This window comes from Ostrinia nubilalis, chromosome 9, assembly GCF_963855985.1.
Source record: "Ostrinia nubilalis chromosome 9, ilOstNubi1.1, whole genome shotgun sequence".
Lineage (NCBI taxonomy): Eukaryota > Metazoa > Arthropoda > Insecta > Lepidoptera > Crambidae > Ostrinia > Ostrinia nubilalis.
Window position 1 is genome coordinate 588,236 of NC_087096.1, and position 26,959 is coordinate 615,194.

At 37.7% G+C, this 26,959-nt stretch overlaps 4 protein-coding genes and 1 long non-coding RNA gene across 5 annotated transcripts; 2 read left to right on the forward strand and 3 right to left on the reverse strand.

Moving 5' to 3' along the window:
• Positions 1–1,749: 1,749 nt before the first annotated feature.
• On the reverse strand, positions 1,750–5,894 carry LOC135074888 (uncharacterized). The gene is made up of 7 exons (XM_063969264.1): positions 5,844–5,894; positions 5,274–5,756; positions 4,795–5,039; positions 4,527–4,580; positions 3,966–4,118; positions 3,399–3,485; positions 1,750–3,281 (listed from the first exon to the last, which is right to left on the reverse strand). Exons 2-7 carry the CDS (start codon positions 5,372–5,374, stop codon positions 2,071–2,073), a joined length of 1,851 nt encoding a protein of 616 aa, XP_063825334.1. The 5' UTR covers positions 5,375–5,756; positions 5,844–5,894; the 3' UTR covers positions 1,750–2,070.
• Positions 5,895–7,651: 1,757 nt separating this feature from the next.
• On the reverse strand, positions 7,652–10,158 carry LOC135074785 (uncharacterized). The gene is made up of 5 exons (XM_063969167.1): positions 9,741–10,158; positions 9,458–9,560; positions 9,203–9,331; positions 8,404–8,471; positions 7,652–7,801 (listed from the first exon to the last, which is right to left on the reverse strand). The coding sequence occupies exons 1-5, from the start codon at positions 10,155–10,157 to the stop codon at positions 7,652–7,654; spliced, it is 867 nt and encodes a 288-aa protein (XP_063825237.1). The 5' UTR covers position 10,158.
• A 563-nt stretch (positions 10,159–10,721) lies between these two features.
• On the forward strand, positions 10,722–13,338 carry LOC135074352 (uncharacterized). Its single transcript, XM_063968607.1, has 5 exons — positions 10,722–11,082; positions 11,313–11,451; positions 11,604–11,723; positions 12,309–12,420; positions 13,133–13,338. The coding sequence occupies exons 1-5, from the start codon at positions 10,795–10,797 to the stop codon at positions 13,200–13,202; spliced, it is 729 nt and encodes a 242-aa protein (XP_063824677.1). The 5' UTR covers positions 10,722–10,794; the 3' UTR covers positions 13,203–13,338.
• Positions 13,339–13,591: 253 nt separating this feature from the next.
• Positions 13,592–14,639, forward strand: LOC135074889 (uncharacterized). Its single transcript, XR_010257899.1, has 3 exons — positions 13,592–13,692; positions 13,853–13,970; positions 14,611–14,639. It is a non-coding gene; the product is annotated as an uncharacterized LOC135074889 (long non-coding RNA).
• A 5,541-nt stretch (positions 14,640–20,180) lies between these two features.
• On the reverse strand, positions 20,181–23,820 carry LOC135074890 (uncharacterized). Its single transcript, XM_063969265.1, has 4 exons — positions 23,588–23,820; positions 21,748–21,927; positions 20,993–21,110; positions 20,181–20,321 (listed from the first exon to the last, which is right to left on the reverse strand). Exons 1-4 carry the CDS (start codon positions 23,768–23,770, stop codon positions 20,272–20,274), a joined length of 531 nt encoding a protein of 176 aa, XP_063825335.1. The 5' UTR covers positions 23,771–23,820; the 3' UTR covers positions 20,181–20,271.
• Between the last annotated feature and the right edge of the window lie 3,139 nt (positions 23,821–26,959).

Genomic DNA, 26,959 nt, shown 5'->3' on the forward strand with positions numbered 1-26,959 from the left:
TATTATTGAAAATTGGATCTTCTTCCACAGAAAATACATTGTTATTTTTCGAATCGTGTGATTTTCCACCACTTGCATAATGTTTCACATTACGGATTACTTTATTTGATTCCTGGAACGATACTCGTTTGTGACTTATTGATTTTTTTGGATTCCACGCACTAATATGGTCAGCCATTGAAATTAATCTAGTTGGTCTGAATACGAGTACAGTAAAGGTAATTCCTTTGGGAAAATACATAGATAACCTAATTTACGTTAAAATTTAAAAGGGTACATTAACGGCATGACAAGATATTTTTAGATTACGAATAATTTTAATAATGTTATAGTTTTATACGATACGGTATAAGATCTCAAACAAGATCTCATTTTATATAGCTACTAGGTAGGCGAATTCCTACGATTTGTATGACATGAATTTTGATAACGCTTTATATCTACACGCCTAGATTTGTTTGTAACAAAAAACAAACATTATGTAGGTACGTTAGATCCCAATCAGTTAGTACTCTTATTTATCAGTTTACGTCAACGAAAGTGTAGACGTTAACTTGAGGCACCAAGTAGCAACCCCCCGAAAACACCAACCTGCCCCAAAATATATTGTTTCAAACTTTCATGGTCACTAACAGAAATTAAGGTAGCAATCCCGTCAATAATAATTATTCTGCCCCAAAATAGTTTTCACAAAACATCCGATTATACAGTGTTATTAGAATTGAATTGCGGTGGACTTGGCTTCTGGAATTTTCAATCAACACGTTCTGCGGTCAAATGGTTGATTTACTGCGGTATTGTGTATGATCGCTACCTGACTAATCGTTTTGCGTAATGAAAAAACTATTAACCAAGCTACAGTCAAAAATTAACCAAACAGAGCCTGCAACGACGAAAAAACTCTATTGTATAGAATCTCTGTTACAAGTCTGCTAATGTCAAGTGCGTAATCAAATTATCATGGGGTTGCGGTTGGCGTCTTTCCGTTCTATACATGGCCAGAACGCACCCATAGGAAACTGCTCGTGTATATTTTGTAGTGCCCGTTTGTAAATCTGTGACTCCAAACTATACACGAATTTTGCGTACTGATCGTGTATAGTTTGGAAGAGCTTAGTAAAAAAAGTCATATCCAAACTATACTCGATTAGTTTCTACTACACCACTTACAATTGACTAGAGTGTGTTTAGTTGATATTGATTTAGTAAAATATGGAATTATATTTAAAATTACATTTATTCGATATTATTACATAAAATATTATTATTTTACTGAATCTATAATAAATCTAGATTTTTAACACTATTGTAAGTGGTTTTTGAAATTAAATTGATTAGGTAGATTTCAAATTAAATAACAATTATTAGTGTAATCATAAATTCATTTAAAATGAGAGAGAGTGAGAGAAGAAAGCAAAGAGCATAAAAGAGTAAGAGACGGCACTCCATAGATATTTTTTGAGCTCACGCACACATATGCATTTTAGAGAACGACCCGCAAATCTTTACCAACCGCACAAACTACAGGCGGAGCTACCAACATAATGCCTTATTTTCTGACAGTATTAGTGACGTTCGTAATAACTTATCGATTATCGATACTTTGCTAGGGTTGTAATTGCATATCGATATCTAGTATAGGAACCTTCAATATTTTAATGATTACTATTTTTATTTTATACTATGTGTAAGTAAAACGAAGTTTTGTAACGTAAATTATTTATTTCGAAATAAAATAGGTATATTACAATAAGTATTGAACATGACATAGCAGTTGTAGGCATGAGGAATTATTGAAAATTATAACAAAGTACAGAAATGATAATTTTGTAAACTTTTATTTTCACAACTTTTTCTAAGAAAAAATAGGATTTTTATTTATAAACATCTTTAATTTTCTTATCAGCTGATCGAACCTCAGCCCTAAGATTACTTTTCAATGCTTTGTTGCTGTGCTTTTTTACTTTTGTCAGCAAAATTGTTTTCACTTTTTATGAAGCTGTCATTAATGATTTTACAACTTTTTCTTAGAAAAAGGTAACTTAATATTTTAAACATCTTATCATAAATTTATTTATTATGTTGTTGACATTTAAACCAACTAAAATTACAATTTGTACTCAACATTAAGAAAATGAATTTTCCAACATTTTCCATATATATCTGGTCGGCAATATGGTCATGATAAAATTGTTTAGCTTCATTTACGGTGGTACATAATTGAATTGTTGGATAAACGAGACTTTTTTTATCATGCCACCATTCGCGAAGAGATATATATGCATACAAATCATTGTCAACAGGAGTTTTCACGCTCAAACACTCTTCACAAATTAAACAAGAACTGTTCTGTAATAGTTTGGCAGCTAAATACCCGCTTACATATACTACTGGTTGGTTTTCAAGGCTACACAAATTTTCAATGGGCTGTTCTAAGTTTTCAGGGTCCGGGATAGACAACACAGGATAAAATTCAGTGTCTGTGGAATCTTGAACATTAATTTTTATTTCTGTTGTTTTTAAATTAGTTTTTAAAATGTCTTTATATTCCAGCATATGTTTATTGTTGTCTGCTTCACAATTAGCACTTCTGCTATGAGGCACTTTCAGCCCAGTAACCATGCTTGTTTTAAGCGCTGCAGTAAAGTGCGTGATAGTGGGATTTCTATTGGTTACACTGTGTTGCCTAATGATTCCAAATAAGTTTTCCAGAGAGTCTTGGTTAAACTGTCTAAGGTTCATATATTTAAACCCTTCATTCTTTAACTTTTCCCAAATATCGTTTAAGGATTTGATAGATATTTGATATCCCTTTACGCATTTAACATTTTTTAGTATCGTGTTTTCTGCTGTTATAAATTTTATGGTTTTTAACTTATCAGTATAAAAGGTCCAAGACTCAATGTGATTACTTGATGTGGAAACATTTTCCCGGATCCCTTTCTTTACGTCATTTAAAGATGATGGACCATTTGTACAATCAAATAGTTTATCTAACTGTTCAATCACAAATGCTGTATCATTGCAATCAGAAACTTCTTTCCATGCCATCATTTTTAAAATAGCTGCCACGGTATTACTCAGAGCATGCGCAGCATACTTCACCCTCATCTTAGTTTTGAATGTTGGATTTACAATGGTACTATTCAGTTTTTTAATATTTAAAAAATTTCTGTTGTGTTCTTCTGCAACTACCTTCGCTATATTCCTTATTGTTTTTTTTGCATTTTGTAACTGTCGCCAAAGCCTCTTCTCTTTAATTGTAAATGTTGATGAAGTGTCTGTAATAAAAACATTTCCATTAGTAAAAAAACAACATTAAAGCAAATTGAATTGAATATTGGTTAATTAATCAGCAATTTTACTTAGTTTTTTAAATTAGGTATGTTTTATCTTACCTTTCATTTCAATGTTTTTCTTAGGTCTTTTATAACTGTGGACTAATATTTCTGCCTGTGCATCTTGATGGCAAATGTTTTTATCATCTGAAATATTATAAATATGCAAATTAGTTTAAAATTTATTTTGTTGTTTTATGAAACATATTATTTCCAAATCAATCAATCATTATCAAGTTTTAAAAAAATGCAAAGACAGGATAATGATAGCTCTTCTCATAAAATATGAAGCGTGGGCCCACCTTCAATAACAATGACATAATATTAAATTAAAGGCATTTAGAGGTTTTAATGTTCTGCATTCTGGATGCGGTCTGCGGGTATGTCAAGACAATCTGTAAGTGGTCGTGATAAGGCAATCAGTCACGTGTGCTTTGCGTTCTTTGTTCGTATCCGCACGGTCAAATCGCATTAATATAAAATGTACAGAAACCTAGAATGTTGTACATATAAGTTCATTTTGACCTGACTGCAGACTGCAGAACGCATCCAGGGTGGCATTCTTTAGTTTGAGGGAAGGCATATTTTAGAAGGTAAATAGTTATAAATATTAGTTTGTACACTTACCATGAGTAATGGGTTTATAGGTCATATGTTCTGGTGCATTGGAAGTAGAAGGAAGAGGTTCAAAAGTTGTTTTCGCAGAAATACCAGAATCTGGTATATCCACAGCTCCCAAACATGTTGAATTTAGTTGTTTGGTTGTAGTTGTAAGGGGAACTGAAAGCAGATAATGAAATGTGAATTGGGTAATAAAATGTCATGTTCTTACCCAACTTTAGGGTACAATCAGTCTAGTACATGTCTTGCTCACATTAAAAATTACTAGCTTATAAATATTATTAAACTAGCTGACCTGGCTAATTAATGTAGATTGCCTAAAATTTTTCAAATTGGTCCGGTACTTTTTTTGAAGAATTTGTATTACACAAATTACTAAAGTCCCTCTAACTCAACACACATTCTAAGCTAAATTGTGTTACGAGTGGGTTTACTACAATATTCAAGCTGTGGGGTTCTAACCCGCACTTTAGGCTATCTTGGCTCGAGTTACGGAGCTGATCAAATACAAACAAACAATTAAATATTTCCTTTTTATATTATTAGTATAATTTTAGATAAACATACCTCGTTCAACTGGATTTGACTTCTTTGGAATGCAATATGAATGATCATAAAGAACTGTAACAAAGTATAGATATAATTAATAATTGAAATTATATATTATTTATTGATAAGCATACAACACATGTTTGTGGTTACAAAGAAAGAACCTTGTTAAATTGCATTCGGTTGGTTTGTTTTGGAAACCAAAGAAAATTAATTAAGACATCTAAAGAAAAATTGATAGATAGTAAATTAAATTTAAAAAAAATAATTGAAGTCATCATCATACCTGTCTTGAGGTTTTCTTTATTGGAGTCTTTTACATGAAGAGGAAACTCTGTCAAAACTTCATCTGGCAAGATGGGATTGCTCAATTCCAGTGTTGGAATAGCTGAGTTCTTCAGCCGAGTTCCTTTGGCATTGAAGGATTCAGGAGTGAAGTGCCCACCACAAACAAACTTCAGTTGGTGTAACTTTTCAATAGGTACATATGCTAAGTCTTCTAAGCCAGCATTTTTAACCCACATTCGACAACTGAAATAAGAAATACCTATTAGAAAAGAAAAAGAATAACAAACTGAAATTTATTCATCAACTAATTTCTTTTAGTATTGTTATGCAATTCATTTGCAGAGTACGAAACAAAATACTGAAATTAAAAATTGGTTATGGTTATTTACTGTATGATTAAAAATATTAATCCCAGCCTTTAAGTTTACACAATCAGTAAAATTATCTTGTAATAAATGAGTGTTATTAGAAACTCACCGGTCAGAATCCAGAGGAAACCTACTCAAAAGTAAGGGTGATCCACCACGACTTCGCCTCTTATTACAAATAACGCACTTCTTGTTGTTTCTACTCTCCATTATCAGTAGAAGCCTAAAATGAAATAGGTATTAATTAAACAAAGCCTATAATTTCTCTCCAACCAGTGTCAATGCCCTGGTTCATGCATTTACCAGTTTTGAAAGTACATTTACATTTTCATCACATAGGGTTGTTTTTAATGAAAAATAGATTTGTAATAGATGTAATATTTCAAGTAAGTAGATAACATACCCATTAAACAGAAAAGTAAATAAGAGTTTAAACTTCTGTAGAAGTTGAAACACAGCTTATTTAAAAGAGTCTCTATCTCACAAAAAACATAACACTGAACAGCAAACTTTATCACGCCCGATACGGAGGAACTTAATCAACTCAACGTAAACGACAGAAAAGTTTATTTACAGTAATATTGCACCAAATCTGAGAAAATAACTTCACACGAATCAATTCGCCGGTTAAAAACTCAAACTCAATTGACAGACATTTTTTTTCATTTGTCAAACTAACAATACTACCAACATAAGGACACTAACAATTATTTTTAGTATGGTGGTATTGATCCGCGGGTTCCCCTGCTATAGTGAAATCAATCCAAAATGCACTTTATTGCTTAAGGGATAATTACCCACTGGAAGAAAGTTCAACGTGCATTATTAATACATTATGCGAGACTTTAAATGCTAGGTTTGTATTATAGGCCGTTTGGCACAGAAAAATAATAAGTACTTCGTACAGAAGATTTTCTTCGCGAAGGTATTTAAAAAAATGTATGCTCAATGTCGTTAACAATATGGTGTAATTTAGCTTGTCTCAAGAGTCGAGCACCATTTTGTTGACAAACGTCAGTGATCGGTACTGCGCCGAAGACATAGGGCTGACTTCGGTAAAATGATGTGTGACGTGAGGTGCCAAACTGCGAAAAATGGCGGAGGAAATACATGAATAAGCATGAATTATATTTTGTGTTTCTAATATTATTCAGGCAGTTAAAAAATACTGCACAGTATTAATTGCACCACCGTTTTTACATATCTTTACAATGCAAATGGGTGAAGAATACGTGCGTGCGTCAATACTCGCTCGTGATTGTCCTGTCGATTTGGTATCTCAGGAGGGGTAGTCGCGCGTGTTTTGTTTTCGATGCAAACTCGCGGAGATGAACTGGCCTGGTAGTGGTTCGAAACGGACTACTATTCCGGAGGGAGCGGGTTCGATTCCCGCACAGTACAAACATTTGTGTGCATGAACATATTTGTTTGTATTGGACTGGGTGTTTTCTATGTACCTATAGTAAGTATGTATTTACAAAAAAAAAGTATTTAAGTATGTATGTTTAATACTTAGTATTATGTACAAGCTTTGCTTAGTTTGGGACTAGAAGCGCAGTGTAAAATGTCTAAGGATATTTATTTATTATTTATTTTATTTATTAACTTTTATCTCAAGAACAAAATCATTTTGACATAATAATATTTCCATACCTACATAATTCTTAATTTAAGAGTTATTCGAGAATTGGTGAAAATTAAATATCAGCCCCAAAACAAATATCTTTTCTATGGCAGAATACGTGTCGAAAGATGATTCAATGTTTAAAGTAGACACGCAGATATGAATTAATATATAATAGAAAGAGAGGTCAATAAGACAAAATGACTAGATGCAACTACTCGCGTATAAATTGTAATCACGCACTTATTACAATACATACATGATTAGTCCGTATGCGTACTGGCGATGTATATTTTGGAGTAAGATAATTGACCTAAGTCACTACAAAGTATACGCGAGCAGTACGCAGCATATGCGTACTGGTCGTGTATAGTTTGGAGGGGCTTAGTAAAAAAAGTCATCTCCAAACTATACTCGATTAGTTTCACACCCTTGCGTTCTGGCTATGTATAGAACGGAAAGACGCGTTGCGGTTGGGGATGCGGTTGTTAGTCAACTCGCACCTGTCAAACTCGCTAGCAGGTGCGAGTTGGGAAATTCCGATTTTACCTATTATTTTGTTCGTCAACTCGCACCTTTTCAAAAGTACAGTCATATAAAAACAAATTGAAACTAAAAACTTTCAGTGTGTCGGGCATGTATGTAGTGATCAAAAACTCATCCTATGTACTTTTAGATGCAATCTGCAAGAATTATGTGACGGCAAAATAGTCCAGTGTTTGAGTATCAACCAATATTATTGAATCTTAGTTCAGACATCATGAAATCATGACCTATCTGTAATACCTATCTGGAATATTTTTTCTAAAAATAATCAGCTTTTTCCGAAAGTAATAGAGAAACCAGCAATGAGCAAACCTCAACTAGGATCCATTAGAAGGGTCTCGATTACAAATATCCCAATCAAAGTCCATCCCATTGTCTGGCAAACAACCGGCAGCACACGCGGATCGCAGTAATTGAGGCTCAGCCGATTGATATTCAGCCGGCGAGGCTCCGAGTGAGCCGGAGCACTAAGAAAAATGCATTTGAATGGACACGACAAATGCTACAAAATTTACCAGCTCTTGAGAGTCTTGACGTAGGCCGCTACCAATCGATCAACATGGAAAGCATTGGGGGAGGCCTATGTTCAGCAGTGGACGTCCGTCTTATGGCTGAAATAATGATGATGATGACAAGCTCTTCAGAATAAAAAATGTGTCACAGCGTCGTGCGAATACAACCTTCGTGGGCCTCTTGGCACATTCTGTCTGCACCATTGCTAAATAAAAATAACAGGTATTCTCGGAAATTCACATAGATTCTACTTCGGAGTCATGAAGCTTATCTACGTGATTTTGTTGCGGATATAGTACAGTCAGCGTCAAATAGTGACACCCACAGTAGCCAAAAAGTTCGCAACATGTCTTTGTTACAATTGGAATATGGTTGTGTACAAATGTCAAACAAATGTACACTGTTTTAGAAGTTTGTTACAAGTTATTGTGAAGTGGTCCTCTTCACTAATTACTGTCTCCAGATATTCTCTCTCAAACCACTAAATAAAGGAAGGAGGTGTTTATTGAATTTATGTAGAAGTTTATCATTTTTTCCTTATAATTTTTTAATGTACCGAGTCTTTCATATCCATTCCCGCCAACATCCGCGACTCTGGAGTCACAGTTTGCTTCCAGATGAGACCTGCATATTTCAAACACCATTAACCTGCGCATACTATTCAAGTTCACGGAACAGCACATGTTCCTAACGCTCCCAACAAAATGCAACCTTACCTACCAACACACAGAGCACAAAATTCAAGGTTCAGCTTAACTTTAACACTCTCAAATATGTGTTTCTTTGAAAGGAGCTAGTAATTTTGCATTATGTATCTGGCTTTTGGAAAACTTGCCAATTATCTGTGTAGCCAAGTTTCAGCGAAGTTGTAAGATGAATATTTAAAGCTCGCAAAAAGGTTCGCGTCTTCTGAAAGAGTGTAAATGATTCACACCTATTATTTCTGTATAAGTGAGTGCATTTACTCCTGAGACAGCTGCTTAGTGTACCTAACTATTATAATGGTGTTTTTATTGAATGATTTAGTTATTTAGAAATATACCTCAGTTCAGGGAACACTTTTTTTACTTATAAAGTTTTCTATGTAGTTTTTTCTTCGCAACATTAGGTAGCCTTTTTCAGGTACCGATTTGAGTGAAATCGAAAGTTTGGTGAAAAGAAGTTTTAAAATAGTAGGGACACATTGTATTTTGTTGAATTTACAATAGTATATGGGAACGACTGGCGAGCGCCACTTAATGCGACTCGCATGAAATACTCAACAAAATGATGTCGTTACGTAGAGTTCATTTTACTTTTCATCGTTCTTATACCCTTAGCTCTAATATTGAGTTGAATAAGGCAATAAATTGCACCTTTTTCTGCACTTTTGTGTTTTTGAGCTTCTTTGACCTTCGGTGATGATGTTTCCTCCATGTAGTCCCCGTTGTGGTGGTCGCAGTACTTCGACTCATGTTTGGCAGCGAACGCCATTTTTTGACCGACTGTAAGAAACCAAAGTTTAGAAATTATTCAATATCATCATCATAAAACCATACAAAAGTGTTCAAATGCCTGTCTCTATTAAAAGAAGAAGAAGGAGAGTTGGGAGTATAATAAAATGAAATAACCTCCCGTCTCTAGCCACTCCAGTGCGGGAGTCGGGACATTTTGACACTTCTCTAGACTTGTTTCGCTACTTGACGCCGCGATGACTTCTTCGTAACCTTTTTCCTGAAAAATAAATAAGAAATAAATAAATAAATTCATTTATTTGCTCAGAACATCAAGTTGTTACAAGCATTCATCTCCAAATATTCGAAGATCTTCTAAACTTCTGGGATAAGTGGCATAGGTGTTTGGATGATGATGATGAGGGTCTTTAGTGCTAGTGCATTTACAAACAAAACTTACAGGCATGACCATCAGTCCTTGTAATTTAGTTTGACTGTAGATAAACTGCCAGAAATCACTGCATTTCTTAACTATATGAGGATTGTCATCGACGCCTTCAATCGGCGTGAAGTCGAGCCTCAGGAATTGGCTTTGCATCGGTTCTCCACAATCAGCATCTGTGAAGTCACTTGCAGCAAACGTTTCATCCAAATCACCATCCTTATTTATTTCTTCCAAATTAATGTATTCTTCTTCAACCGCTTCTCCAGATATTTCTGAATCAATTGCAGTAACAGATTTTTCTTCACAAATACCGTGAATACACACTTTTCTCACATACCGATCTTCTAAATCAGTATCTTCTTCTTTTTCAGGAATGTCTTCTTCTCCTTCGTCTATTATTGATAAGGGCATCAATAGTTTAGACGCAGACATTATTTTGTAATACAAAATTATATTCTTTGTATTCCTTTAAAATAAGTTTAAATGTAAATCTTCAAATAGCCTACCCACTTGTTTTTTCTTCTGATTTCTGCGTCTTGTCTGCGTCAATGATTACTGACATGTCACTTGTTTGTCAACCAGAGCACGATCAGCCCCCCTAGACAAAACGCACTTTTTGATCGAATCGCAAATCGAATCCGTCAAAACTCCATACAAAAAAGGGGCTTTTCGACCACTTATCGACTGGTTTGCGATTATAATTTGCACTTTGTCTAGACCCACAGAGGTTCTACAAAAAATCAATGAACACAAATTAAGTAATTTCTCATTTAATTCACTTTAATTTTACATGAGTTTTATAATTCACTAAATATTCATATGTGTTACAAATACCTCTTATATTAAAGTACTTCTCAAAGACCACCTTCTATGTAACTTCTGACTAAAAACTACAAATTTCTTTTTTATGCTTTTTTCCAATATTGTCTCAATTATGTCTTATGTCTGTCAACGTTGTATTGTCTGTTTGATTTTGTCTACATTGTCTACTTTATGAACTTTGTATTGTTCGTGTTTAATTAATATTCCTAGCTACATATACCTACTATAATTTAGCTTTTATTTTAGGATGGCTCCTACCAATGATAGAACTTCTCACCACGATGTTGCTTCTACATCAGAAATCTATCCGAATTCCAGTTCTTCTTTCGAGACCACCAGCAACCCGCCTGGGTCTCACGAGTCTTTCAGCATCTTCGGGGACTCCGCTTGCGGGGAACCTTTGTCTCCTCAACATTTGATGTTAGACTTCACGCCTATAGAAGAGATAGATAACGATTTCGTTCAAAGAAAGTGCTGTGCCTTCTGGGACTTCCTGAATAGTAGAACGGATTTACATTGTTTGATGGTCATGCCGGTTTGTATCGTCACTTATCTATATGATGGAAAGACTGGTCAGATTTCTTTTAATATACTCCAAATTGAGTCTAAAATATTGTCGCTTTTAAAAACTGGACTGTCATGATTACCTACTTATTAATTAGAAGAAAGAAAAAAAAAACGCACACATTTTTATTAGACCTAGGTAAATTGTTTATAATTATTTTTAACAAATTGCTAAGAACTTTTGATCTGAATTTGTTTCAGGAGAAGAATCTTTACGACTTAGCACTAAACAGTGAGCCGTCGTTGAGAAAGGAATGCACCGGGCTGATTGGGGAGCGTGCATCATTTTTAGGGAAAGAAAAGACAGCAGTTTCCATGCTGGAGTTTGTGGAAGAAAAAGGTTAAAATCTTAACGTTGTGGCAAGACTTGGTTTTGTTTGGAAAATTCTGTATGGATTGACATCTCTCTATTTCTCTAAGGAGTATTTGGTGCAGGTGATGTAAACACTGTTGCATATGATGCTGATGCATAAACTAATGTCACCTTGGCAGGGCTCATAGACCGGACGTTTGAGGCCAAGCTACCGCAGTCCATGTGCTCGCTCGGCTCCCGGGAATACCGCGAGAACGAAGCCAGCGCGCGGTTCAAGCCTACTGCCCATAAGAAAGAAGGTAAGCTGATTATACTAAACTAAAAGTTAGTTAACCTATCATTCAGTCACACTACTAATATTGTACCTAGACCACTAACCGAACTGAGCAGAAAATTTTGCGCCCACTGGGAATCGCACCTGGAACCTCTGGGTCTGAAGAAGGTAGGCTTACCACTAGATCATTGATTTACTTAAGGTCTTATGTCCCCTAGATGGGGCAGAGGGCGTCCACACAGTCCTCGATCGCGTTCGGTCTTGAGCTTCGCGTTTGATCCCGTTTCAAGTCTTGCTGATTTTCTTTGCCTTGTTTGCTATAGTGTTATCATTATAGTTTTCCTTGGGGGTTCCAATCCAGAGCCTGCTTGGGGATGTGATCAGGGACTTGCCGCAAGTGGAACTGGTTTCGTAACTAGATCACTGCGTTTTTTGCACCGACTTACTCTTTCTGCATGACCCGTGGTCGACTGGCAGAGAATTCCATCCAGCATTAAGTCCGCCACAGTGCATTTGTATGTATATATGAGCTAAAAGTTTAAATTAAATAAATAAATAAATCATAGAGGCGGTTAAATGTGTCGTTTAACCTTACGACCTTACCTTGCAGTGTGCAAGTGCAGCGGGGACTGCAGATGCTGCCCGAGCCAGGCGCCCGCCGCGAGTACCGAGGTGCTGCTCATGTGCTCCAAGATGAGCGAGTGGGACAAGCAGCACCCCAAGTTAGTTTACGGGTCGAAGTATTACATTTCATGTTCAATTTCTGTCTCTATCTATATTTGTTTTTGCAAAAACTACTGAATTTTTTTGGCAACAGATTTTAGCGCTCTTACGCACTAGCGGTTAACCGTGGGGGTGGCTAGCCGCTTTTCCAGTTTAATATGCAACCGCATAAGATTGTACGCACCAAACCGCCAGAAAATTTCATTTTTTAAACTGAAAAAGTGGCTAGCCGCGCGGTTAGCCGCCTCCGCGGTACCGCTAGCTCTTAGTTTCGTTCTCAAATGGTGCCAATTAGGGTACCCTCATTTTGTAATGCCATAAATAAATATACCATAATGGCTTGTTCCCACATTCCGTTTTTTGCAGGAACCGTACAATTTTTCGGGATCCTTCATTACTGAATCCCGCAAAAGTGGATGGCCGTGGGAAATTGGGAATGAGTCCTAATTTGTATAATACCTAGCTAGGTGCTAACATAATCTATCTATCTATATAAATAAAAATGAAATGCTGTTCGTTAGTCTGATTAAAACTCGTGAACGGCTGGGCCGATTGAGCTGATTTTGGTTTTAAAATGTTTATGTTTGTCGTAGTCCAGGGTAGGTCTAAACGGTGAGCAAATAAGGAAAAATTGCGATGGCTTATTTATTGCCTTTAAGGCGGAACAGAGTTCGCGGGGTCAGCTAGTACATAATATTTGTAACCTCACAGGTCTATGGAGCCCCCGGGACACCCCCCTGCGCTGAGTCGCTGCGTCATGCAGCGCAAAGTCACCACGTAGCCCACTCCTGGGAAACCTTTTTAGCTCTTTATTTCATAGTTGCTTAATTCATACGTTTATCCTTGTTGTTGTTAACCTGATATTGTATTTGTTAATTAGTATTTGTTTGTAATTAAAGTTTTCGATTTGTTTTAAATATCTCTTTTATTATGTGAGGATGTGAGGTAAAAGTGGTAAGAGTAGTTGCCAGAAAAATGATTCGATACAGTCGAAAAGAATCGAAAGCATATTTTGATAACGATAAGGTATTTAATTTAAAACGTTATTAAAATAATATAGGCAGTGTGTAACAAGGTTTAATCATAGAGGGTATAAAACGTTTTTTTGCCTTTGTCAAATCAATCAAAACATTGTCAAAGACATTTCAAAATTACAAATTACAACGAAATCAACAATGAATTTAAATTAGTGTTAATATAATATCACCATTTAAGATGACACAATTACCAGATTTAAGGAGAGACCCAAAAGAAACAGCAGATCTATGCAAGTAAAATCCAAATTCTTTCTTCTATGAAATTTAATTTAGGAAATTCTTTAAAAATATTTATTTAAATCTATACTTAGATAAATATTTATATTGGTAACAGTGACTTATGTTCAGAGTCAGAATTAAGCAGAAAATATTCATCTAAACGTGAAATTTCTAGATGTCGTCCAATATGCAAGAGTCGTCGTCGCGAATGGCGAGGCAAGGTCCAGAACACGTCTGCAGAGCTGCTGCTTGAGCGGAAACCTTTGCCAGAGTGCTTCAGGCGATGCCCCACGGTGAATGCTTGTCATCGTTAGCTGGGCTACGGGACTACCCCCATCTCTCGTTGCCACCGCTGCAACTCCTGTGTAGCTAGGATCTACAGCTTGACCGCCAATAAAAACCCAACCAGTGAAGGTCAAGTTTGTCCCGAGGGAAAAATCAGCTAGGGTGCTAAAATCTAATCGATGATTGTATACCACATTGTATGGGCTTATAGCGTAAAATCAAATGGCGTGATAAAAGCTGATAACGGCGCGCGTCCTAGGCCTACAGTTCATTTAACACGCTGATGGGGCAGTAATTTTCTGAAGTGTAGGCCACGTAAATAAAGTATACCCACAAAGTGGAAGGTAGAGGTAAAGGTAGCAGGAAGTTATCAGTGGTTGAGGATAAGAATGAGATTGAGGTTGAAGTTGAGGATGAGTATGAACACGAGGATATGACGAGAAAGAGGATATGGGTGAGGATGAAACTGATCAAAAGTAAAAGTGGTTGAGATGTGGACGAGGAAGAAGATGAGGGTGGGAATAGGAATGGGATGGAGGATAAGAAAATGTATAAAAAAGAGGATGAGGATGAGAATGGAGATGGGGATGAGGATGAAAGATGTTTGCAGACGAAGATCAAAATATTTAACGAGTTTGCCGTGTGCAGAAAGTGTTCCCGAACAGCCCGTGCCCGCTGTTCTTGCGCGCGGGGCGCGTGACGGTGCACGAGCGGAATGCGGTGCGCGCGACACACGGGGATAAGGATGAGGACGAGGGAGAAGATGAGAATTGGAATAGGGATGAAGATGGGAATAGGGATGAGGATGGGAATAGGGATGATAACGACGAAGTTTAAAATGGACTATAATGTAATGTTTGCTAAATCCGCTTCTTGCAGAAAGTGTTCCCGAACAGCCCGTGCCCGCTGTTTGGGCGCGCTCGGCGCGTGACGGTGAACGAGCGGAATGCGGTGCGAGCGGCGCGCGTGGTTCGCGTTTGCCAGGCGCCGGTGGACGACGCGGCTCACACGCCGTACCTGAGGTTCGCTGAGATGGCCAAGAAAATTGGTAAGAAAATAAAATTGTTGGTTAGAATGCACCAACTTTTGAGACCGAATGTAGATTGAACACACTTCACGAACAAAGTTGAATTATTTAAAACGTAAGGACTTGTTCCCACGAAGACATCATTGAGACGAACAAAGCACACATGAAGCAATAAAGATATTATGATTATGATTATGAAAGTTGAATTATTTAAAACGTAAGGACTTGTTTCCACGTTTTTTGCAGAATCTTATTTAGCAGTAGGTAATATGTTCCCGTTTGTAGAGTCCAGCAAAAAAAAACCAATCCGTTCGAATTTGTAATTCGATTTTCAAACAATGTTATCATATGACAGTCCAGTTTTGCAGGATGTTACATCACTGGATCCCGCAAACTGGATTGTCGTGGGAATGAACCTTAATGTTTGGTACAACGCGCTGCGCCTGCGTGTACAACCTGGCCAAGAAATAAGCACTATTTACAAATTAATAGAGGAGAATGGAGGCCGCGCGTACCGGAAAACACAGCGTGGACGTCCACCCACAAGGTGGACTAACGACCTGATAAAGGTAGCAGGAAGGCGCTGGATGCAGGCCGCTACCAACCGTGTGATGTGGAAGTCATTGGGGGAGGCCTATGTTCAGCAGTGAACGTCCTGTGGCTGAAATGATGATGATGATGATGACAAATTAATATTTTTTTTACTTTGCTTCAGGCGCGTGGGGCGCCGTGAAGGCGTGCTGCGCGTTCTGCGAGTGCGGCGCGTGCTGCGGCTGCTGCGCACGCGACTACGTGCCGCGTGACGCCGAGCGCGCGGCGCGCCGGCGCGACGACATGCGCGAGTTCGACGCGCGCGTGCGCACCGACTGCTTGAAGATGCGCATCATGTACGACTAGCGCGCGTGGTTTAGTGCTCTTAGTGCGAGTTTACACTAAAAGTCCACGCTATAGTCAAATAATTCTGAAACGTTAAGAGCGCTTTCACATTAGGGCGTTAGTAGAGCGACTGCAGCGCGGCCAGCAGCGTTTTTATAATGTGAAGGCATGCATCCGCTGTCACATAATATGAAATTTTCGGCAGCGCGTCTGTCACGCGTTTGTTGCGCTGCTAAATCGCCTAAATGCGAAAGCGCTCTACGTGGCGTGCATTACCGCAGCAAAATTTTTATAAATGTTGTGCTTTAGAGAGTCGAGAGTATAGCAGATAATTAGTCCATCGTGAGCAGAAATTTGTCCACTAATAGCAAAATTCGTTCAAATTATAGTTTTAAAGTTATTAGGAAAAAACAGATTTTGCTGGGGTAATGTTTGAAACATTACCCTGGCAAAATTTTTTTTTGAAAGTCGTTCTATCCCGGAACCAAATACATGGATAGATAGCTTTTGTTGCGTAGTAATTTGTCCACGAATAGCAAAATTTGTTCGTGTTCCGGTTTTCAAGTTATTCAGAATTTTGCTGGGGTAATGTTTTGTGATGTCCCAGATCTCGTAAATGGCTCAACGCAGAAGTTTGAAAAAAATACCAATGATAGACCTTGATACGTCCAAATTAGTTCAAGCATTAGTCATTTATTTGAATGATAAACACCAGTGTAATTAAATGATTTCGAAAATCAGATAAAACGGATTTGTGAGTAAACCAGTACTCTTAGAATCGAATAAAAAGGTGTAGCATGTACCCTTGGTACACCTTTATAACCACAGTATATATAAATGATGTGGCTTTGCGCAAAAGAAAGATTTCAAGAAATTTAATTTATTTTAACAGTCTTACTTTCGTGGCCGAATACGCAATTCCCTTATAACAAGGGAACATGGCATACAATGGACAAATTAAAATGTTCCTTGAATAAGCTATCCTGTTAATTTCAGCTTTATATTACGACTTAAAAGAAAGTTATTGAACTGCAAAAAATATCAGGAATTCTTCTATAAGCCAACCAAATTATAAAGGTTACAGAAAAGCGATCACTCCATACATACAGGTATACTTTGCAAATTAGTAGCTTAGCTGTCAATGTTTTGTACAGTTATGTGGAATGTGGAATAATTGTAATTCGTGCAAACGATTTTTAAATATTAAATTTCTATGATCAGTCTCCATCGTCCTTCCACCATGCGTTTTTTTTTTTTTTTTAAATAATGTCTAAAGTCTGTAGCTAAAGGTCTACGCTGCAAGATGGAAGAATCTTCTAACCAAAAAGATGGCAGATGCAGCAGATGTCAACGGATTTAAAACTGGAGTTCATGTGACTCCTTGTAGACTTGCGTGTCTAGAGCGTCCCTTCCTCCACCATGCGTAAGAATTTTCACAAAAATACTGTCTAAGGTCTGTAGGTAAAGGTCTACGCTGCAAGATAGAAGAATCTTCTAGCCAAAAAGATGGCAGATGCAGCAGATGTCAACGGATTTAAAACTGGAGTTCATGTGACTCCTTGTATACTTGAGTGTCTAGAGCGTCCCTTCCTCCACCATGCGTAAGATTTTTCACAAAAATACTGTCAAAGGTTTGTAGGTAAAGGTCTACGCTGCAAGATGGAAGAATCTTCTAGCCAAAAAGATGGCAGATGCAGCAGATGTCAACGGATTTAAAACTGGAGTTCATGTGACTCCTTGTAGACATGAGAGTCTCTAGAGCGTCCCTTACTCCGCCATGCGTAAGAATTTTCCAAAAATACTGTCTAAGGTCTGTAATAAAAGTCTAAGCTGCGAGATAGAAGAATCTTTTAGTCAAAAATATGGCAGATGCAGCATATTTCAACGGATTTAAGACTGGACTGGCACCACCTCTCAACTCAACACAACACCTTTGTTCGCAACTGTACTGACGAAAGCTCGATATCATACCGTTGATTTAAGATGGCAAGCCTTATGTATGGAACGGTCGCTTTTTTGTGACCTTTATAATTTGGTCGGCTTATAGAAGAATTCCTGATATTTTTTTGCAGTCCGATAACTTTCTTATAAGCCGTAATCAGCCGTAATATAAAGCTGAAATTAACAGGATAGCTTATTCAAAGAACATTTTTAACCGACTCAAAAAAGGAGGAGGTTATATGTTCGACTGTATGTATGTTTTTTTTTTTCTATGTATGTTCACCGATTACTCCGTCAATTGTGGACCGATTTTCAAAATTCTTTTTTTGTTAGATAGGGTACACTTCTGAGGTAGTCCCATTGTCACCAAGTCAGGATCTGTGTGCCTACCATGAGTTTACGTTAGGTGTGCTCGCTAGCGACTGCGTAAAAAAATGACATTTAAATGTATGACATATTGTGCAGCGCCCCTAGCGGCCACTTTCAAGAAATAAAATCTTCATATAATTTTTTGACGTATTCGCTAGCGAGCTCACCTAACGTAAACTCATGGTAGGCACACAGATGATGGGATCCTAGGGAAATCGAGGGCAACCCTCAAATTTTATAGGCACGTATATCGTTTTTCAAACTTTTTCTTAAGTGATTCAAGTATTTGCTCCTGGAAATCATCATCTCATATTGATGAGCTGATGATAGAAGGTAAAACTCCTTAATGCTTAGGAGTTGGATGATAATTCTTTTAATTTTATAGATAAGTATAGTTTCTAAAGTTATTCAAGTGTTTGCATCAGATAGTCATCATCTCATCATGATGAACTGGTCATGGTACGTACAACTCCTTAACGCTTAGGAGTTGGAGGATAATTCTTAAAATATTATAGGTACAAATAGACCAACAGTTGTATTCTTTCATGTTTTTAAGGTGGGCTGACGGTTTAAGGTCTTTTTAGGTTGCCGATATTGTAACCTGTATTTTGTAGGGATTATTATTTTACACTTGACATGATGAATATAGTCTCAATGTACTGCCTACCTTCTAAACTAAAAAGCAACAAATAAGGTAATTTTTATAAAAAAAAAAAAACCGACTCCAAAAAACATACCTACACTAAAAAGTAGAAAAATAATTATTAATTAATCATCTTATTTATTAGGACGAATTAATATTTATGTATACCATGATTGATACTTTTGGAGTCGGCGCCAAGATTATGAAACGTGTGAAGTTTGCCTGCACCGACTCCAAAAGTATCAATCATGGTATACATAAATATTAATTCGTCCTAATAAATAAGATGATTAATTAATAATTATTTTTCTACTTTTTAGTGTAGGTATGTTTTTTGGAGTCGGTTTTTTTTTTTTATAAAAATTATAATTTGGCCATTGTATGCCATGTTCCCTTGTTATAAGGGAATTGCGTATTCGGCCACGAAAGTAACTGTTAAAATAAATTAAATTTCTTGAAATCTCTCTTTTGCGCAAAGCCACATCATTTATATTTACTGTGGTTATAAAGGTGTACCAAGGGTACATGCTACACCTTTTTATTCGATTCTAAGAGTACTGGTTTACTCACAAATCCGTTTTATCTGATTTTCGAAATCATTTAATTACACTAGTGTTTATCATTCAAATCAATGACTAATGTTTGAACTAATTTGGAAATATCAAGGTCTATCATTGGTATTTTTTTCAAACTTCTGCGTTGAGCCATTTACGAGATCTGGGACATCACAAAACATTACCCCAGCAAAATTCTGAATAACTTGAGAACCGGAACACGAACAAATTTTGCTATTCGTGGACAAATTACTACGCAACAAAAGCTATCTATCCATGTATTTGGTTCCGGGATAGAACGACTTTCAAAAAAAAATTTTGCTGGGGTAACGTTTCAAACATTACCCCAGCAAAATCTGTTTTTTCCTAATAACTTTAAAACTATAATTTGAACGAATTTTGCTATTAGTGGACAAATTTCTGCTCACGATGGACTAATTATCTGCTATACTCTCGACTCTCTAAAGCACAACATTTATAAAAATTTTGCTGCGGTAATGCACTCCTCTACGTGGCTAAAATTTGCACTAATAATAACTCAGTATTGATAGTAGCGCCCAGATTAAATATTATAATCTTATCTTCATACATTTTTGACGTAGGTACTCGCTAGTGACGACGTTCAATGTAAACTCGCACTAAGCATACTACAGCGATAATAGACATCAGCAAAAACCATAGAAATATTAAGTGCAGTAAATAATTTTTAATTTGCTTTTTGCTCTAAAAGGGGCAACTGCACCTTTTTTATTCAACACTGACTGGAAGATACTAATAAAACAGTAGTAATATATTATCAAGTGTTTTAATATTCTTTGAAATACAGTGTAAATAATAATAAAACAACAAAGAATAAAAAAATAAATAATTTAACAAAAAATAAAAGGATCCTGTAAAACTTAAGATTTGTGTTTTGATGTGGTTGTTGCAAATGCGGCGTTAAAAACTCCTGAAAAATAAAAAATGATTAATTTTTTTTCTAGTGGATGGAAGAAGGCAAATTGACATATCTATATATATAAAAGAAAGTCGTGTTAGTTACTCCACTTATAACTCAAGAACGGCTTAACCGATTTAGCTAAAAATTGTCAGGGAGGTAGTTTAGAGCCAGGAGAAGGACATAGGATACTTTTTATCCCGTTCGAAATTAAAAAAAAGTCTGCTTATTTATTGCCATTAAGGCGGAACAAAGTTCGCCGGGTCAGCTAGTATTCGGATATAACTAAGTCACATGCATAGTCATGCACTACTGCATCACAGGCGGTTATCAGCTGACTTAAAGATTGCACTATCATCGCTTTTCTAAATATTTACCGCAGCATGCTGCATAGTTTGCTAGAAAGGGAGCTCACAAATGAGCGACAATATATTGGCGACTGCTTGCGACTTAAGTCGGCCAAAGTCGCCGACGATAGCTTTATTTAAATTCGTCTGTCACCGATGCATCGCAACTCTCGAAGACGGGCAGTCACTATGGTATAGTCAGAGTGTAAACATAATTCATGACAGCGAAAGGCGCGAGAAAGTTGGCGAGGGAAAAACCCTCGCCAACAGTCGATGACTGACATAATGTCGCTTAGCTGTTCTAAGGCTACTACATCTCCGTATACTCGTACTAACCTGTGTCTCCCATATCCTTGATCGAGTGCAGCGCTTGGAAATTGGGTTGGTGGGCACTGGGAGACGACGGCTTGTGGACCGGCACCGAACTATTTATTACGGCCTGTGTCTTGTTCTCCTAGGATATTAAAGTAGACAATATTATCGGTTCTGAGCGTTGATTTGTAATACAGTTGAAAATTCAGACGCGGTATCGAAAAAGCGGCTAAAGACCATAGCAGACTTATTAACTTTTTTTTTTCTTGGCTTTCGCAGTTTGCGTTTAGCCACAACGGTGACTTATTAACTTGGAAAGGGATCAACACAATTGCGAGGCGAGGCGGATAAGTGGGACCTCGAGTTGATACGGTTACGATCCCTTTCCGGGCTGATAAATGTGCGACTTCCTTAATCCACCGATGGTAAAAGTAGCATGTGTGATGTGACTCTAAAGCCGAATGTCCACCGCCGGCTAAACTAAGTTAGTTTAGCTTAGCTCGCATAGTTGAGCCAGTTTTTCATAAATGTGCGTCCACCGCAAACTATGCCAGCCAAGCTACGTGAAATGCCCCAACTAAGTGGAACTAACTTAGCTCGGTTAACTTGACGTTCTAGCACTAACGTAGTTTTAGCTTATTTATTGGTGGACGGACAACGTAGTTTTAGTGCTCAGCTTAGTTCACTGAGTTTAGTTTTTATTTAGTTTAGCCGGCGGTGGACGTTCGGCTTTACAGCGAAATTGTTCTCGTGACCAATTGAAATTTGAGGGTACTAACAGGCAGAACCATCATGCCGTTCAGGTCGGGATGGGCGTTGACGGTTTCCCAAAACTGCTGGCACTTGGCGCCAGTCTCCTCGGTGTCCCCGGGCTGAGGGCTGAAGTCTATCACCAGGTGCTGGGCACGGAACGGCTCCCCGCTGGCCCTGCCTGGCTCTATCCTCGCCTCGGGGAGGATCTGAAGTAGGATGGATGGTAAAGGATAACTCAATCAAGGGTACAATCGCCAGAGATCTTGGGAGATGAATAAAATAATATTTTTACCTTGCCCCTTTTATTATTAAAAACTTAAAAACTCATTAAAACTCATTTATTTCTGTAAATAGGCTTAAAAAAAGCACTTTTACACGTCCCAGTATTAACCCTACCACTGCTTCAGGACAATAAATGGGCCAGTGCTGAGAAGAAGCAGCGCAAGAAACTCAGTCACTATTGTCAGCCTCTTTTTCAAAGGTTTACATGCTTTAAAATGTACAAAGTTATAAATATTTATGCGAGCTAGGCAGTAACGTATCCCAAACATTTTTATCTTTTAAATAATCATCGACTTTATAGTAGCCCTTTTTCATTAAGGTACTTTTAATATGTGCTTTGAATTTATGAATGGGTAGTTCTACAACAGTTTGTGGTAATTTATTAAAGAATTTAATACATTTTCCCATAAATGAATTACCAATCTTATGCAATCTGAAATTTGGAACGGCAAGTTTATTTTTGTTTCTTGTATTAAAGTTATGCAAATCGCTCTTTTTCGTGAATTGCTCTATATTTTTGCGGACATATAAAAGGTTTTCATAAATGAACTGTGAAGCTACTGTCAGTATGTTTATTTCCTTAAAAAAATCTTTCAAGGAAAATCGGGGTCCAAGGTTATAAATGGCCCGCACTGCTCTCTTCTGCAGAACAAACACAGTTTCAATGTCCGCGGCTGAGCCCCACAACAATATGCCGTATGACATTATACTATGAAAATAGCTAAAATATTTCTTAATAGCATGCAATTAGTATCTGCAGTATGTAGAAAAATACATTCGAAAAGATCTTAAGCGAGGCGTATCGTGTTCAGATCAACTCAATGAAACCCGCTGTCACCATAGATATACCAACAAATGAATGAATAGACGAACTCAAGTGCAGTGCAGTACTTCTAGGTGCTTCATAAACTCTATCCATATAATGGCAATATGAAATGGAAAGCAAATTAGATATTATATACCTACTTTATTTTACGTATTTACCTACTTACCTACTTCTCACTTTAAAAGAGAAAAAAATAATTGTTAAATGTTTACTTATTTTCTAACTTCTACAGTCTTATTTCTAAAGGCTTTCACCGCCAAGCTTTGACCTTGACTATGACGATGACCGTGTTTTTGTATGGAGTTTGAGAGATTTTTGGCGTCTGTCAGGGTTTGGAATGAGGTGGTGCAACCCGGCCCAAATTATCATACAGAGGAGCAGTCTCATTCTAACACAAGTTTTACAAACTTAAAAGGATGAGACTCACAACATCATTGTTAAGACTTTTATCGATAAATAAATAATTTTGTTTTTTTTTTAATTTGAATTTTTGAATAAACAAGTCGCTCTTTGAAATTACTAGTAACTATAATGGATTACTTACTCCTGACGAGAGGGTTGGATATTATAGAGATGCGCACTAAACGAAGAATGGTTACGATGGCAACAATTCATCATCATCATAATCAACAACCCTTTACAGCCCTCTGCTGGACTATGAGCCTCCTCCACTATAGTGGAGAGTTTTGCCATAATCCCCACGCTTGGCTGACGACAACAATTGAATTGAAAAAATTGACAAGCAGAAGAAGGCTTACTTGGAAAGACTCGACGGATGCCTTCTCACTCGTAGTGGGGGACAGAGGCATCAGGGTCCAGCACTGGCAGCACAGCATCGACAGCAGGAAGGTCAGGCAGTCGGACACCACCTGCACGTACCGCCAGAGCGTGACGAATCGCTGCAGCAGTGGGTGGAACGCGTACGGACTGATGGTGAACATCAGTGAACATTTAAAACGGGCTGCTCATGGTGTCTCGATGACAGTATTGACTAGAGTATGTCACGTGATGTCATGGCACAGATACAAAACGTTTAAAACTTGAAGTGACGTCCAGAGAAAAAATACCCATGTAGGTTTTATCTATATAAATAAAAATAAATTGATGTTCGTTAGTCTGATTAAAACTCGAGAACGGCTGGATATAAAAATATTGAACTGAACTGAACTAAAAATTATGGTCTTGCTTTTTGGCGTGTTATAAGCTGTAAACTTGTCTGGCTGCTGGGCCAATAAAGAGAAAGGATATCGGTCATTCTCCGGATCTGGATTATTTTGTTGATTACCCCGACCTTTTTTATTTTTGAATTTAGAGTAAGTTTAGGTAAAACATTTCAAAATAGACATTATTACGAGCATATTTTTTATATTGGCCCATCTGTAGCAAGCAGGAATAAAAAGTTATGCGACATCAAAATTTTCATGGTCGGGGTAATAGGCCAGTAGAATTAAACACAAAAATTGATTAAATCGGAAATAATTCCTACAAAAGATTTTATTGTTTTAATGGCTTCATTGGTTGCCCATTAAGACTCTCCTAAGTTTTCGACTTCGACGGAGTTGTGCTTAAGTGGTGGGGGCCCCCGAAAGCGGCGTTTTTTCGGTTTTCCGGTTATACCGCGTAAAGGACTTACCCTATCGAAAAGTGGTCTTCATGACGGTTAAAGGGCACTTAATCCTGAATTGAATAAGACCAAATTCATATGTTTTGGACAAACCGTTCTCGTGCAAATGTTCGGCAAAGTAGAAAATATGTGTATAATTAATGACCCTCTCCACGTCCAATGGCTTGTTACCCACATGCTTCCAAGCCTTGTAAAGGGTCGCCTTAACCAGTGTTACCCTAACAAGGCTCACGAGTTTGATTCGCTTATCCTTGTTCGTCCCAGCCGTTCCTTAACTGCGGTTGCTGCACCTCTTCCTGACACTCTCCTGAACGACTCTGTGTTACCTAATGTGGCTGCCTCTCTTCCTTGTACCCTCCTGTACGATTGCATTGCTTAGCTATATGCTTGGTCCAAGGTTCGACGCCACAAAATCAACTTTGTACGCGTGAAAATAGTTTAAATACTATTTTCCGTGCTTGCAACATTTTTCTTTACTGCTTCGCCTCTATTAGTCGCAGAGTGATTGTATATATCCTATAGCCTTCCTCAATGTATGAGCTATTCAACACAAAAATAATGATTTCAATCAAACTAGTAATTCTTGAGATTAGCGCGTTCAAACAAACAAACAAAAAACTCTTCAGCGTTTTAATATGAACTTGTTGTTGTTGATTTTTGGCGTCGAACCTTAGACCAGGCATACGGCTAGGCAACGTAGTCATGCAAGAGGATACAAGGAAGAGGGGCAGCCACAGTAGGTAACACAGAGTCGTTTAGGTGAGTGTCAGGAAGAGGTGCAGCAACCGCAGTTAAGGAACGCTGGGACGAACAAGGATAGGCGCATCAAGCTCGTAAGCCTTGATATTGTTACACTGGTTGAGGTGGCCCTTTTCAAGACTTGGAAGCCTGTGGGTAACAAAGCATTGGACGTGGAGAGGGTCATTAATTATACGTATATTTTCTACTTTGCCGAACTTTAGCGCGAGAACGGTTTGTCCAAAACATATGAATTTGGTCTTATTCAATGCAGGATTAAGTGCCCTTCAACCGTCATGAAGACCACTTTTTGATAGGGTAAGTCCTTTACGCGGTATAACCGGAAAACCGAAAAAATGCCTCTTTCGGGGGCCCCCACCACTTAAGCACAACTCCGTCGAAGTCGAAAACTTAGGAGAGTCTTAATGGGCAACCAATGAAGCCATTAAAACAATAAAATCTTTTGTAGGAATTATTTCCGATTTAAAAGCTAATTCTACTGGACTATAATCAAAGTTGGGAGTCAGAGTAATCAAAAATAAAACAAAATATTTTATTTTCTAAGGTTTTTTTTAAGTTATGGTAAAATAAATGTTATTATAACTAGCAATTTGTTATTTTGATGTATAAACGACAATATTGTAAAGTTTCAACAAAATCTGTTAAGTAGTTGTTGCGTAAAAGAGTAAAAAACATACATATACATTATACATATAATATTAGTGACTCAATGTCCTATGTCTCCTATATGGGACAGAAGGCGTCCACAACAGTCCTCCATCGCATTCGGTCTTGAGCTTCGCGTTTGATCTCGCTCCAAGTCTTAACAGTGCGCCGCTATGTTTTTTTGGCGCGACCACGTTTGCATTTTCCCTGGCGGTTCCAATCTAGAGCCTGCTTGGGGATGTGATCGGAGTCCCTTCGGAGAGTGTGGCCGATCCAGTTCCACTTGCAGCGTTTATTCTGCTGAACGATCGGTATTTCGTGGCAGCGTTCCAAAAGTTCGTCGTTTGAAGATTTTGGAGAATTCGGCGAAGACAGCGGCTGAAGAAGATCTCCAGCTGGTGCGAGATAACCTTAGTGACCTTCCACGTTTCACGCCCGCCCATAGAGCAGAACTGGTTTGACGTTGGACCCGAATATTTTGATCTTGCTTGGGTCAATTTCCGTGACTGCCATACGGCTCGAAGTTGTGCGAAGGTAGCTCTGGCCTTGGCATTGCGCGAAGTGATGTCCTCTTCGGTACCTCCAGGCTCTGAAACGATACTCCCGAGGTAAGTGAAATTGTGGACTCGTTGGACATCCTCTGCACCAACGGTGTGCAATTCCTCACTTCAGATCGCATCTCTTGGGTCTTCCGGTACTGATACCCTTGCTTTACCCTTTTTTCGGCACATTAATTAGAAGCCCCTTATGCCAGTCGTCTGGGACTTCCTCTTCCATCCAGATGTTTTCGAAGACAGGTATAAGGACGTAAACGACGGAGTTTACATCGGCTTACAGCATTTCAGCGGTGATAAGGTCGAGTCCAGGGGTCTTGCCAATTTTGAGGGATAATATAAAGGGTAATTTTGCTTATTAAACGTTATTTAGTTAATCATTCATTAGTAAAATTACAGTATTATTGATTACTTGGTGACAAAAGTCGGGGTAATCAAGGTCGGGGTAGTCAAAAAATTAAGGTTTATCCTGAGCCCTGCCTAATCTGTAAGTTGAATCCCATATGTTTTAATACACAAAAATGCGGTTACATGGACCATTATTCCTG

Bases quoted from the DNA above. Each gene is read 5' to 3' on its own strand.
- LOC135074890 (XM_063969265.1), bottom strand. From the start codon at position 23,770: ATGTTCACCATCAGTCCGTACGCGTTCCACCCACTGCTGCAGCGATTC. The intron at 21,928-23,587 runs GTAAGCCTTCTT...ATCCTACTTCAG, and splicing joins CATCCGTCGAGTCTTTCCAA to ATCCTCCCCGAGGCGAGGAT. The intron at 21,111-21,747 runs GTTAGTACCCTC...TTAATATCCTAG, and splicing joins ACGGCATGATGGTTCTGCCT to GAGAACAAGACACAGGCCGT.
- LOC135074785 (XM_063969167.1), bottom strand. From the start codon at position 10,157: ATGTCTGCGTCTAAACTATTGATGCCCTTATCAATAATAGACGAAGGA. The intron at 9,332-9,457 runs GTTATTTCATTT...GGTTTCTTACAG, and splicing joins GGAGTGGCTAGAGACGGGAG to TCGGTCAAAAAATGGCGTTC. The intron at 7,802-8,403 runs GTACATTAAAAA...CATTTTTCTTAG, and splicing joins GAATGGATATGAAAGACTCG to TGCTCCGGCTCACTCGGAGC.
- LOC135074352 (XM_063968607.1), top strand. From the start codon at position 10,795: ATGGCTCCTACCAATGATAGAACTTCTCACCACGATGTTGCTTCTACA. The intron at 11,452-11,603 runs GTTAAAATCTTA...TCACCTTGGCAG, and splicing joins GGAGTTTGTGGAAGAAAAAG to GGCTCATAGACCGGACGTTT. The intron at 12,421-13,132 runs GTTAGTTTACGG...GTAACCTCACAG, and splicing joins TGGGACAAGCAGCACCCCAA to GTCTATGGAGCCCCCGGGAC.
- LOC135074888 (XM_063969264.1), bottom strand. From the start codon at position 5,374: ATGGAGAGTAGAAACAACAAGAAGTGCGTTATTTGTAATAAGAGGCGA. The intron at 4,581-4,794 runs GTATGATGATGA...ACTTTGTTACAG, and splicing joins TAAAGAAAACCTCAAGACAG to TTCTTTATGATCATTCATAT. The intron at 3,486-3,965 runs GTAAGTGTACAA...ATAATATTTCAG, and splicing joins CTATAAACCCATTACTCATG to ATGATAAAAACATTTGCCAT.